The sequence below is a fragment of the Arachis ipaensis genome, chromosome B2, assembly GCF_059453495.1.
Source record: "Arachis ipaensis isolate K30076 ecotype BB chromosome B2, ASM5945349v1, whole genome shotgun sequence".
In the NCBI taxonomy this organism is placed as follows: domain Eukaryota; kingdom Viridiplantae; phylum Streptophyta; class Magnoliopsida; order Fabales; family Fabaceae; genus Arachis; species Arachis ipaensis.
The window spans coordinates 39133912-39148692 of NC_142437.1; the positions used below are offsets into that span (position 1 = coordinate 39133912).

At 27.3% G+C, this 14781-nt stretch overlaps 1 protein-coding gene across 1 annotated transcript; it reads left to right on the top strand.

Annotated features, from left to right (window-relative positions):
• The first annotated feature begins 6951 nt into the window (after positions 1–6951).
• Positions 6952–14728, top strand: LOC107625239 (cysteine-rich receptor-like protein kinase 26). The gene is made up of 8 exons (XM_088505344.1): positions 6952–7915; positions 8605–8730; positions 9165–9295; positions 9774–9984; positions 10082–10319; positions 10412–10562; positions 10726–11099; positions 14619–14728. The coding sequence occupies exons 1-7, from the start codon at positions 7051–7053 to the stop codon at positions 11020–11022; spliced, it is 2019 nt and encodes a 672-aa protein (XP_088361470.1). The 5' UTR covers positions 6952–7050; the 3' UTR covers positions 11023–11099; positions 14619–14728.
• The last annotated feature ends 53 nt before the right edge of the window (positions 14729–14781 follow it).

Consider the following 14781-nt stretch of genomic DNA (forward strand, 5'->3'; position numbering starts at 1 on the left):
ACACCTTCAACACAAGTTTTGATTTTTTGTAATGTTATTGGTTCTTTGCTCTTTTGGGTAAGTGAATATCGTGACAAGTTTGAATTTTTTTTCTTGGCTTTCTTTTGTGATACTCCTTCAGACGCCATGGAAGGAAGAATTTCCTTTCTTCATTTACTCCCCCACAACACCCATTTTGTCGATTCTGTTGCGTTTGTTGTTGTTGCTGTGATTGTTGCTGAAGCTGTTGCTGAAGCTGTTGCTGCTGCTGCTGTTATGGTTGCTGTTGCTGTGATTGCTGAGGGTCTTGGGGGAGAGGAGGGAGAGAAGGGGAAGAGATATTGTGAATTGAAGGATTGGGATTTAAATTAGGGATTGAGTTTGGGTTTGGACTTTGGGAAGGTTGGGATTAAGGGTCCATGGTAGAGGGTTTAGGTGAGGACGTTGAGGCGTTTGGAGTTTCAGCCATTTGTAGAAGAATTGCTTAGTGGAATTGGAGAGCAGAGAGTGAGTCTATGATTTCTATGGCGATGCGGACATGGCCAAATTGGGCGGAGAGGTTGAGTGAATCGCAAGAGGAAGAAGAAGAAGGACGGAGGAGGTCGCTGGCGTTGATGGTGGCTGACGGAGGCGCGGCTGTGCGGCAGTGATGGAGGAAGGGGCTGAGGAAGAAGAATGGAAGGAAAAAGGACGAAGGTAGAAGAAAATGGCAGATGGGGGAGGAGACGGAACGGCGTCGTTTTCGTCTCCAGGGACTTATACGTCCTGTTACGAAATGCTCCGTCTCCAGGGACTTATACGTCCTGTTACGAAATGCTACATGCGACCTGGCCTCCGTAACGTGCCACCTCAGCGCCACCTCTGCCAGCTCAGCCTTTTTCGTTCAGTGCAAACGGCTGAATTCAACGGAAGGACATAAATGTCCACATTTTTCAAAGGTCAAGGGCTTTAATGTATTTTCAATTGCTTGAGGACGAAAATGTCCGCAAAAAAAAAGGTCAAGGACGAAAATGTCCTTTACTCTTAATTTTATTTGAAAAGGTCATCTAGGTAGATTGACTTGGTATTAGAAGGAGATGCACAAAGATAACTTGTAATTTAAAACTCGGTCTCTCTCTTATCTTATAGTCTTCGACTGTTTGCGTCTTTATCACGCTGAAATAGCATATTAGCATAAAGTCTCCCTTTTCTGACATGGTCAAGAAGAAGAAATTTTGGTCATAACTATTGTTTATTTACTAAAATGTTCTTCTATTACAAGATGTTTTCTGAATTTTTTTAAATAAATAATAATAAGAATAAAGTATATTTTTTATCTTTTAAAATTTGACAAAAATTTTAAAAATATTTTTAAATTTTATTTTATTTTAATTTTATCTTAAAAAATTTTTATTTGCATCAAATATACCCCTAACAGCTAATTTTTCAAAAAATTTAAGACCAATCAACAACAATTTCATAAGAACAATTTTCAACACAAGCAAATCAACCATAATTTTCATGCATTATTGTTATATTGGTCTTAAATTTTTTTAAAATTTAGCCGTTGAGAATATATTTAATACAAATAAAAAATTTTTGGTATAAAATTGAAATAAAGTAAAATTTAGAAACTTTTTTAAAATTTTTGCCAAACTTTAAAAACAAAAAATATACTTTACCCTAATAATAAATATAATTATTTTTATTTTACAATATGTTTAAATTTTCAATTTTGGATCCTTATACAGTTATACTGTATAGATGTAAATTTTTGTACAGAATTATAGAAATTCTATTTTATCATATTTTTTTTTTAATATGTGTCCACCTTTTGTCCTTGTGAATGGAAAGTTCGCTCAAAGTTCGACGTTGAAGCCAGGAAGTGAAGCTTATTTATTTAAAAGTTTGTGTACAGTTTACCTAAAAATGCATTAAATTTTAACTTATACAAGCGTTTCAAAATAATTGGTAGTATTATTTATTTTATTTTTTAATCCAAATAATCCAATAAATTTTTTTCTCAATATTTTATAATAATTTTGATCTCCAGTTTAAATATACATTTTACAGTTTTTCTATAGCTATATTAGTAAATTCAAAATTTATATTATTATAATAAATAAAGTTATGATATAACATAATTTTTATTATTGTAAATACTGATTTGGCAAAAATTATTTTAAATTATAATCTATATTTACACAGGAAGTATTGGAATACATCAAAGTATAGTTTTTATATTTATAAATAAATGTATATGTTAAAAAAATTGAGAAATTTTAGGTAAACAAATTATTTTTATAATCAAATTATTTAACCAAGTTTTTTTTTTCCTCGTTCTTATTCTTTTCAATCAAATTTATTGTGTGATTAATCTATTAAACTAATTTGATTAAATTTAATTACCAAATAACTTGGTTAAACATCACCATATAATTGTTTTTCAAAAAAAACAAGTGATATTCACATTATCATCCATTACAAAATTTTTTGTTGAAGATAATCAATGTGATTTTTTATTTTTTTTAAGGTTCTTTAAGAAGAACTAGAATTATTAGATTCTATTATTAACATGATTATTAGATTTTATTTATTATTTGTGATTTATTATTTCGCTTTAATTAAATTTGCTCTTATATATATGAATTTGGATTCTTTAAATTTTGAATTTCACTTTAAAGAGTAAAATGTGATTTCTCACCATTTATTTCATAGGTAGGACAAAAAAAAATGAAAAAAAAACAGTCAACGGTGAGAAATTACATTTTATTTTCTAAAGTGAAAATTTAAAATTTAAATTATCCACATTATATATATAATCCAAATTTAATATCCTCGATAATTTATTATTCTTTATTAACATTACGGTTAAAGTATTAAGCTAGATTTCATGTATGTGTTTACAAATAATATGTACCAAACAATAAATATTAATAATGTTATAAATTAGCTCGAACGCTATCTGTCTATAATCACTATAAAAAAATTTGTTTAAAATGGTATTTATATTATGGCAATTTTAAAAAACGGTCATAATATTTAAGTATTATGGTATTTTATGGTATTGTCATAATTTATTTGCATAAAATGGTAGTTTTTGGTGGTTTTGGCGGTTTTAAGCCGCCGTTAACTAGATCCATGATTTAAAAAAATAAAAGACCCAAAACTCTTCTTCAACGACAAAAATTCATGAAACCTCACACTAAAATGGCCTAAAATTCTTCTCCAACAACGAAAATCCTAAAATTATGCACCGAAACTAATGCTGCCACCACTGAAACCTAAAAACGATACTACCACTGTGTTCTGTTCCGGCGACGATCTGCTCTGACAACGGTTTTCATTCTCAGTGGCGTTCACCCCTGATCGACTAGAAACTCCTCAATCGATATTGTGTGCTATGAACTGAGACGCTCTCCTTGTTGTCTCCTCTAGTGACGATCTCTCCAACAACGATTTCCTCTGGCAATGTTCTCCTCCGATGACGCGTCCTCCTCCGGCGACGCGTTCTCCTCCGACTACAATATACTCGATTGAGCTACCGTGCCACGAACTGAAATGATGTCATTGTGTGAAAGCAAGGTTGAAACAAAGATCTCTTCCAATGATATTCTCTTCCGGTGACGATCATTAATAAAAAATATAATTTAAATATAAATTTTGATATAATATTTTTAAAATTATTATATAATTTTTATAAGTTATATAAACAGTGTATATGAGTCAAAGAAATCATAGAAGAACAATTAACTAAGTCAAAAGAAATCATAGAAGAACTAATAAAGTGCTACTCAAAAATATTTTAAGTGACCATTATTTTAATTCTCATATTTCATTCTTTCACTGTTAGGCTGTTTAAAATTTTTTAATAGTATAGAATTGAATTGAATTCTATTAGAACGAAATTGAATTTTAATCATAATTGAATTAAATTTTAGTGTTTAGATTATAGAATTGAACTAAATTTCAGTATTTAAAAAGTTTATTAAATGAATTAAAATTTTATAATGAATAATTTTATCTTTTATTAATATAACATCATATTTAAATAATAAATATACTTATTTATTAAATTATATAAAATAATTAAAAAAATACTTTTCAACTAAAATTTATTCACTTCTTTTTAAAAAATAAAAATTGGATTAATCTAAAAATAGTTATTAATTAAAAAAATAAGTAGTTTTCCATGGTAAATTCAAACAACAAACTAACAACAAAAAACAAATATAAACTATTAAGAACTAACTTGTTGAGTGATCTAATGACATAACAAATAAAAAATAATTAATTATTAATAGCAAATTATAGCAACTAATTAATATCATTAAAATGAGATAAAATTATGCTACTTTTTGCTAGTGTTATGACTAATACAACTTTACTTAAAATATTCAAAATTAGCAGCTAACAAATGTTTGGTGTTATTAATCTAAGTTAAACACATAGAATTCATACGTGTAGATATTTTTTTGATCTACTTAGTAGAAAATAGGTATATTGAGTTGAAGGAAAGGGAATAGAAGAGAATGAAAGTAGTAAAAAAAAAAGAGTGTCTGAATTGAAAGGTAGAAAGTGTTGAGAGAAAATAAGTAAGGAGAAAGTTAAGAAAAAATAATTAGATTATAAGGACATTTTTAAACATCTTAAATTTTAAGCGAAATTCCAATAGAATAGAATTCCAAATTAAATCTATTTAGTTTGAAATTAATTTTAAAAAAAATAATGAAATTAAATTAAATTCGAGCCTCGTGAAAATTGAATTCTAAACAATTTTCAAACACCCTAAAATTTATAAAATCTCTTCTAATTTCATAAGAGATTTTTTTTATTTAATTGTAATTTAGATTTATACTTATATATCTCTTATATCAAATTACCAAATATATGTCTAAAAAGTTTTTACATTTGATAAATCTTAAAACTAAATCTCAAATCGTTGTACACTAAATGTTAGAATTAATATAATTTGTATTCATATTACACAATAAATATATATATATATATATATATATATATATATATATATATATATATATATATATATATATATTGCAAATATATGGTGTGGTTATTTTTTATTTTTTATTTTTTATTTTCTTGTTGAACTGATTTCTACTCAACTTCAAGATGTTGAGATTTTTGTCCTTACTTTAAAAAATCTAAAAGATATTATTATCCAATTTCTTCTCTTTGTTATATACTCATTAAGACTCTTCTTAATAAAATTTTCTTAGTTTTGAAATTTAGTTTCAAGATATATCAAATATAAGAATTTTTTAGACATATATTTTTAATTGAAAAAGTATACAGAATCAATTCTTAATTAGATAATATTAGCTAATTTTAATGTTTAAGTTTCTGCTTTAGGATTTAAGATTAAAGTTTGTGATTTAGAATCTAAAATTTAAGATAAACAAAATAATTTTTAAAAAATTTATTAATGTTGACTGAAAAAATTAGTTACCTAGCATTATTTTTTTTTAATTTGGTATAAGATATTTAAGTATAAATATAGACTATAATCAAATAATTTTTTTCCTTATGAGATTAAAAGGAATTTTACAAAATAAAAATTTTGAGAACTGAAAGGATGAACACTTAAAATATTTTTAGCAGCATTTCATTAATTTCTGTATGATTCTTTGACTCATAATATAGTGTGTCCATAATATAGAAAAAAAAATCTAATAATTTTAAAAACTATTATATCAAAATTATAAAGTTATTAAATTATATTTGTTCCTAACTATTAATCATAAAAAATTAATTTGAGATATATAAAACCAACCATTATTTGTTACAGAGTCTACTTGAAAATGGAATGGGTAAAGAAATTCAAAACTCGCTCGAACAATAATAAACTTTGGATTTGACAGAATATTGAGTAATGACAATCAAGCATTTCATATAATATATATATATATATATAGAGAGAGCAATTGTAATTAAAGCGACTAAGCTAATAAATAACAAATAATAAATAAAATATATTAATTTTATTCCATCTTACTTTAATCAAATATAACAACAAATCTAATAATTTTGGTTGATCTTAAAGAACATTATAAAAAAATTATGTGGGTCATCTTCAATTACATTTCAATCATTTTTTTTTTGTAATAAATGGTACTGTGAACATCACTCGTTTTTTTCATTTTTTCCATATGCATTTATATTTATAAATATAAAAATTAAATTTTAATGTATTCTAATACTTTATGTAAATATAGATTATAATTTAAAATATTTTTTTTAATTAAGTACTTACAGAATAAAATTCATGTCATATCATGACTTTTTTTTTTCATTTTAATAGTATAGATTTTGAATTTATTGATATATTTATAAAAAAAATATAAAATATATATTTAACTGTAAGATCAAAATTATTGTAAAATATTAAAAAAAGTTTATTGAATTATTTGAATTAACAGAATAAAATAAATATGCAACTGATTTGAGACACCTGTATAAAAACCAAATTTTAATATGTAAAGGTCAACTGTCCGTGAACAAACTTTAAATAAAGAAAAAGTCTAGGGGACCAACAGATTTATTAAATTTGGTTAGTATTTAGCCAGTAAAAAGAAAATGAGTAATTTTTTATCATTAGATGAAATTTCACACCATTAAATATACTATTAATGACTAATAAATGGCTACAACTCACAAAATCTGCTGCCCCTAACACTCCTCTTAAATAAATAGACTTCCTTTATCATCTTCAGACTCCAAAACCAAGGTGGGAGCCAACTTCCAATCACAGAAAGATGGACACATGTCAAAAAATACATGAACAAAAAATTTCTACTCTTTTAACTTTATGCAAATTTACATATAAAAAATGTTATTTATACTCTAAAATTAATTATTAATATATTTATATATAATTTAATTTATTTTTAATATGAATTTATATTCTAACATATATTTTATACTGATAACTACTTTGATGGCTAATTTTAGTATACAGCAGCATTACTCTTTACATATGTACATTATAATTGACCTTAAATTTTTTCCATTAAAGAAACACTTCCCCATCATCCCTTCTTTCTTATCACTTCTTATTCCCAGAACACAACCATGAAGATCTTTCTTTCTTTAAGGACATTGTCCTTTCTTTGTTGCCTTCTCTTCACTGCTAGTAACTTAGCATCTGAATCACACGCTTCAGTAACTTCGCAGGAGTTCCAATACTTCTGTGATGAGCATAGTATTACCATAGACATCGAAGGCAACTACACAACCAATAGCACCTACCATACCAACCTCAACACTCTTATGTCAAATATTCTCAACAACAAAGAAATCGATTACGGTTTCTACAATGTCTCATACGGCGAGTACCCAAACAGAGTGTACGCCATTGGACTATGTAGAGGAGACATTAAGCCGGAGCAGTGCCGAACTTGCCTAAACCAATCCAGAGCCAATCTCACGGCGGTTTGTCCGAATCGAAAGGTGGCGATCGGGTGGTACAACGACGAACTATGCATGCTGCGATACTCGAATCGCAGCATATTCCACCTGATGGACAATGGACCGGCTTATTACAAGAAAAGCGACAAAAACGCCACGGATTTGAATGAGTTCAATACAAAATTGAACGATTTGTTGAATGGCTTGAAAAGCAAAGCTTCTTCTGGTGACTCTCGGTTAAAGTATGCTGTGGGAAACTTTAGTCTTCCCAATTTTGATGATGTTTATGGTCTTGTTCAGTGCACGCCTGATTTGTCTGGAGAAGATTGTGATAACTGCATAGCTCAATCTATTGAAAGAATATCAAAAGATTGTTGTAAGGATAGCATGGGTGGTAGGGTTGTTAGGCCAAGTTGTTTTATGAGATTTGAGACATCGTATCAATTCTATGGGCCAACGGCGTATACGCCACCTTCGCCACCAGCTCCGCAGCCCACCACCACCTCTGTAACTAACCCGTCTTCAGGAGGTATTTACTATCCATAATAAACATAAAAAAAAAAGAGTAAAGTCCATAAAATGCATTATGTCCAAAGGAGTTGTTCTAGTATGTCAAGCTGTGTTGGCTACCATAATTATAATATTTTAAAAAATATTTTTAAAATTAAAGTAATATTCTTTTATTGTTAAAGAAAAAGTTTAGAATCCAACTAAGACCTAAGCTAACTTAATTCAATCCTTTGTATTTGTAGTTTTAAAATTCAAAAAATTAGAATAGTGAGAGATTATTTTTTTCTTTTTTATAACAGATTTTTTATTTTTCAACTAATTGACTCTAGTTAACTATCATCCTAGTTAATTCCTAAGAAAAACTGTATTATATATTAAATAATACTTTTTATAAAAAGTATTGTTAAAAAAGTGTTATTAAAATATAAAAAAATATTACTTTAATTTTAACCATACATGTATAGTCACTTTAATCATGGTAGCATAATTTTACTCTTCTCTTCTGTTAAATACTTGTTCATCAATATAAATTCACTTTGCTTTCTTTCTTTGTCACACTATCCGAACTTCTTATCACTGTATCAACCCTAGTAGCTTAATGCACTTTTATTATTTTTTTAAAAAATGTTAAACTTTATTACAAGTATCTAATTAAGAAATTGATGTTAATCTTATGTCCCACTAAGGATTATATATGAAATTTTGCAGGAAAGAGCCACACTCCAGTACTAGTCATCGCCATAACAGTACCTATAGTGGCTGTGACTATGTTCATGTTTATTTTTATCCGCAGCAGGTATCTAAGAAAGAGAAAGCAAAGGAAAAGCAGTTCAAGTGAGTTGAAATGTTTAATTTGATCTATGACTTCATTCAATGTTTGATTTAATTCTTAATAGCAATTTTAACATGTAGGACAAATTTTTTTTTTTGTTTTTTCTAGGTTTTTTTTTTCCATTATTTTCACTTTTTTATAAGACAGAAAATAAAAAATATTCCGCTTAAAATAGAAAATTTTTTATACATACTTCAACTACCAAACAAAATTATGTATTGTTTATCTCTAACTCTCTTTTGTTTTATTTTTTATTTTTTATTTTTTTTTTTGGTCATGAACTCTCTTTTGTGTTTGAAAAAGCAACTTCTAAACACTGCTTAATAGTAGAAAAGTACAATGTATTCTTATAACACAAAAAGACTCACTTTCTTTCTTTCTATCAATTTTGAAAATTACCCGGTTAATTTAAATTGTCATCCATGTCAAACACCAGAGGATGATAACACTGAAGATATGGAAATTGTTGAGTCATTACAATTTAACTTGGAGAGTATACGAGACGCTACAAATGACTTTTCTGATGCTAATAAGCTTGGACAAGGTGGATTTGGGGCTGTTTACAAGGTCAGTTATAGTAGTAATATTAGATAGGTGAATTATAGGATCGCTATGATATGATTGTGGTGGCAATGAAAGTTTGATAAAACACCAAAAAAAGGTTTCAAAACTTAAGATCACATTTTTTATTTGATCACACTATTTTTTTTTTTTCAAATTAAAAAGTGTAGCTAAATAGTAAAAAAAAAAGTGACTTTAATTTTAACTATAATTTTTAAATGTTACTAAAGTGCCATAACTACTATAATAATAGCCACCACAGAATTTCTTAATGATAAGTTGTTTATGTTTTGTATTCTTAAAACTTGCTATTATATTGTCAAATAATATGATTATCACTTTTGAGTGTGCCTGCATCTTATTTTGAAGAGATGATTTTCTAACTGAGCATACGGAAAATAGTCATCTACAAAATCTATATTTAAATATATATATATATATATTCTTGACAAATAATTTCTGGCTGTATGTTTTTACTTGTTAGGGTATTCTCACTAATGGACAAGAGATTGCTGTAAAAAGGTTGGCAAGGAGTTCTGGTCAAGGAGACCTAGAATTTAAGAATGAAGTGTTGTTACTGGCTAAGCTTCAACATCGAAATTTAGTTAGCCTACTTGGTTTTTGTTTGGAAGGAAGAGAAAGGCTACTCGTCTATGAATTTGTACCCAATAAAAGTCTTGATTACTTTATATTTGGTAGGTTTAAATACCTCTATTTTTTTCATTTTGGTTTCAAATTAAGTTTAATGAGATCGTTTTAAATTTCATGTGCTTTGAATATATACATGTGTAGATCCCACCAAGAGAGCAAATTTGGATTGGGAAAGCTGCCACAGAATCATTGGAGGTATTGCTCGAGGTCTTGTCTACCTTCATGAAGATTCTCGATTGCGTATTATTCATCGTGACCTCAAAGCAGCAAATATTCTTTTAGATGAAAAGATGAATCCTAAGATATCAGATTTTGGTACTGCAAAACTATTTGTTACAAGTCAAACTCACTCTAATACAAATAGAATTGTTGGAACTTAGTAAGTATATATTAAAATTTACTTAATTTTACTTTAGTATTAATATTATTAAGCTTACTAATTGACACTATATTACCTATCTTGTTATGTAGTGGATATATGGCACCTGAATATCAATTTTATGGACTATTTTCAATCAAGTCGGATGTGTATAGTTTTGGTGTATTAGTTCTTGAGATTGTAAGTGGCAAGAAAAGCAGTGGCAATTGTCAGAGTGAGAATCCAGAGACTCTCATGAACTTTGTAAGTCATCACTGTTTTCTCATTATGCCTTCCTTATCTATACTACAGTACCTTTGTATTTTGTATCTTAAGAGTTACCACACAGACCTAATAGCAAGGGATCGGAAGATTAATTGTTAGCAAAAATTAATAAAAGGATACTAATCTGAGAAAATTCTTGCAGGCATGGAGAAATTGGAAGGATGGGACAATTTCAAACATTGTAGATACCACATTAAGAAATGGTTCACAGAATGAAATAATTCGATGCATCCACATTGCTTTACTATGTGTTCAAGCAAATGAAGCTCATAGACCAACCATGGCTACAGTTTTACTCATGCTTAATAATCATTCGGTCACACTCGCAGTACCTTCAGAACCTGCATTTTTGCTGAATACAGGATCAAACACATCGACAAAAAGACCAGCACAAGAATCAGTCAATGAAGCTTCAATTACTGATCCATATCCTCGCTAGTTTCAAAATACTACGTTTAAAAATTGAAATACATTTTCCTTTAATTTTAGAAAATGTCATGTCAACTATGCTATATAGTATAGGAAGCGTTTCACATATACCGTTGTATTTTAGCAGTACATGATGTTCCATTCTTTTTAATCATTAAGATTTATAATAAAATAAATTAAAGAATGAGATTGAATGAAAATCTTGTACGTAGAATTGTTTGACTAATGAGCATGGTGAAGAAGATATTTGTCCTTTCCTTCACCCACCAAGAGAGAGATAAAATTACAATATTGTCCTATTTATAGCTAACTTGTGTTGCCGTGTTGAATGAGTTGAGCCTGCGATAGGTTAGTGTGACTGACCTCTTTTTTAACAAGCATTGAAAAATTTATTAAGAAAAAGCTTATTGATTATTCATTTTCTTTTAAAAAAAATTGATTGGTTCATTTATAAACCTTTTTTTATAAAAAAACATATTATTTAGGCATTTAAAAATAACGATAAAAATTTTTAATTTATAGTTATCATTTTCATTAATTATAATTATTGTAATAATAGTATAACAATAATTAAAACAACATTAACAATCATAACAATATGTTTCTTAAAAAAATTAAATATAACACGCAAGTCAGACTTCTTTTTATTTCTATAAACTTCTTTTATAAATTGCACATAATTATATTTTAGCAATAAATATCACAATTTCTTTAAACATCTCATTTGTTTTAGAATAAGTTATAAAATAGGATTCTAAAATTTATATTGTCTACAAAATTAACCTTAAAAGATACCAAGGATAAATAAGACACCAAAAAATTTAATTGATAAATTGATCCTTTTGTTGTTTTCAATTAAATTTTTAATATATTTATTGAACAAATAAATTTTTAATAAATTTTATTACAAAATAGTTAAGTTCCAAAAATACACTCTAAGAAAAATTAGATTCTTTTAAAATAAACAATAGAAGGACCAATCTATATGATAAGAGTAATAAACGAGGACTTCTAAAAAATAAAATTTTTTAAGGACTAAAATATTCGATTTAAAATTCTTTAAATATCAATTTAGATATTTATCCATATACAATAAATAACCAAAAATCTAACACATAAAATTTTATTCAGTAAAAATAAATTATAAAAAAATATGTTATGAATAACATTCCTATAAACAAAATTAACATTCACACTTTTATAATAACAAAATATAAAATGATAATACAAAGTTTAAATTAATAATGTAAAAATCACCCTATGAAAAAAATCATAATACATTTGATAAAAAAAATTATATATATATATATATATATATATATATATATATATGAAAATTTTGATCCTAATGTTAATGTATTTTTTTTAGAGAATTAATAAAAATATTATAATTACTCACAAACTAATACTTTATTAAATATATTGTAATTTGTCTAAATACTTTTTTTCATAAAAATTAATTATTTTTTGGTAACATTTAGGTGTATTATTTTTTGTTTGGACTAAGAACACTATAATACAACAAACTAATATGATTCCACGTATTATTATTTAAAAAATTTTACGATTTATTTTCAAATTAAGATCCTACAAAAATGATAAAATTTTTTCTATTTTACAAGTATGGTCAAACTTATTAGAAATATTAATCAGTCAAAGAAAAATATCTTGTAAATATTAATTTGCAAGAAATTATATATATATATATAGAGACTATAATTATGATTTTTATTATTGGAACGATTTTTATGTTTTTCATTTAAACTTTGTATTATGTTTAATATTTTATTATTATAAATTTATGAATATTATTTTTTTAGAAATATTTTTTTCTAATATATATTTGTATATTTTATTTTATTTTTATTCGATAAAATTCAATATATTAGATTTTTGGTTATTTATTCGTAAATCGTATTAGACAAATAAATTTTAGGGGTAAATATAATTTTGGTCCCAAAAGTTTAGCGCGAAACCGTCCCTCATCTAATTTTTTATTTAGAATCGTTCTTAACATTTTTTTCGTATTAAAATCGTCTTTTTAACTTTTTTTGGACAAAAATACCCTCCACCTTTATCAGCACCTTTTCTTCCACCACCACCACCACCACTCCCACCAGCATTTCCTCCACCACCAGCACATCCACCACCAACAATAACATCATCAATAAAATTAACCCAAATTCAATAAATCAACACAAATTCAACCACCAAATTAACACAACAACAATAAAATCAGAAAACAACAAATTAAAACACCCTCTCCATCTTGCAGTGCTGAGAAAGGATTCATATTGAAGCATACAGTGTTGTACTGGGTAATTCCTTTATGGAATTGCAGTGCTTGCAAAGATTGATCCAGCTTGGAGAATGAAATATAAGAAGAAGCAGATGAAGAAGAAGAAGGAAGCAGATTCAGAAGAAGAAGCAGAACCACCGGAGCAGCGCCGTGGTCGAATCGGCGGCAACGGCAGCGGCGTGGTCCCCCGGCACCGTCCCCCTCCCCCTCCCCTCCCCTCCCCCTCCCCTCCCCCTTCGTATACCCTTTCCCCTCCCACCCACCCCCCGGGGACGCGTTTTCTTTCTCCCTCCCCCCAACGGCAGCGGCGTGGTCTCCTGAGGTCTCCCGGCGCTGTCCCCCTCCCCCCACCCCTTTCCCTCCCCTTTCTCTTTCCTTTCCCCTTCGTATACCCTTTCCCCTTTCCCCTGACGCGTTTTCTTTCTCCTTCCCCCCACGCGTTTTTTTTTTTAATTTTTTTTTTAATTTTATAACTTTTTTATTAACATAGGAGTAGTTTAGGAATAATATAAAAAAATTTATTAAAAAAGACGATTTTAATACGAAAAAAAAAACGTTAAGTACAATTCTAAATAAAAAATTAGATGAGGGACGGTTTCGATTCTGGCGTTAAATTTTTGGGACCAAAACCATACTTATCCCTAAATTTTATGTATAATTTTAAAAATTTATTATTCTATTATTATTATTATTATTAAATGTAAAAGTAGTTAAATAATAGTAAAATAGCACAATTTATGTAATAAAAGAAGATATAATAAATTTAATAATTTATGATAATAAAGTATGATTTATGAATAAATAGTACATTTATTACGTATCCTGTAATAATTTATATAAGTTATAAAAAAAATATTTACGTGATGAATTATAGTTTAAAACAATTTGATAAATATAGATTTTTTTATTTTATTTTAGTAAAAAATCTAAATTATTTAATACATTTCTTTTTTAATCATCAAAACTATACATATTTATCTATCTTATAGTTTAAAAATATATTTTAATAGTGTAATACTAATTTTTTTTATTTTTTGTTATATTTAATATGTTAAAAATATTAAAAAAATCAATATATTGAATGTAAGTTTGTGGCCCAGAAAATAAAGAATTGCTATATAACTTTTCAAGCCAATAACCATGTGTTTTAGTTGGTTATTTTAGAAAAATTAACAGTTCAGTTAAGGTTATTTGGTCATTACATAGTTACTAATGACAAAAGTAAAATTAGCAACCTTTTAATACCAATGAACATCATATTCCAATATTTATCAGTGAACATGTGATAATTTTCCTATAGTATATAGGTGCTATGAGTTAATATACTACTTTATCAGACAAAGCTGAAAAATACATAAGGGAAATCACCCCATTCATGAAATTTATTGGTGACTATCTAAGTTTGCAACTTTATACCTATTTGAAACTACTACACTTATCATTTTGTTATCAATTGCTGAATTTAATTTT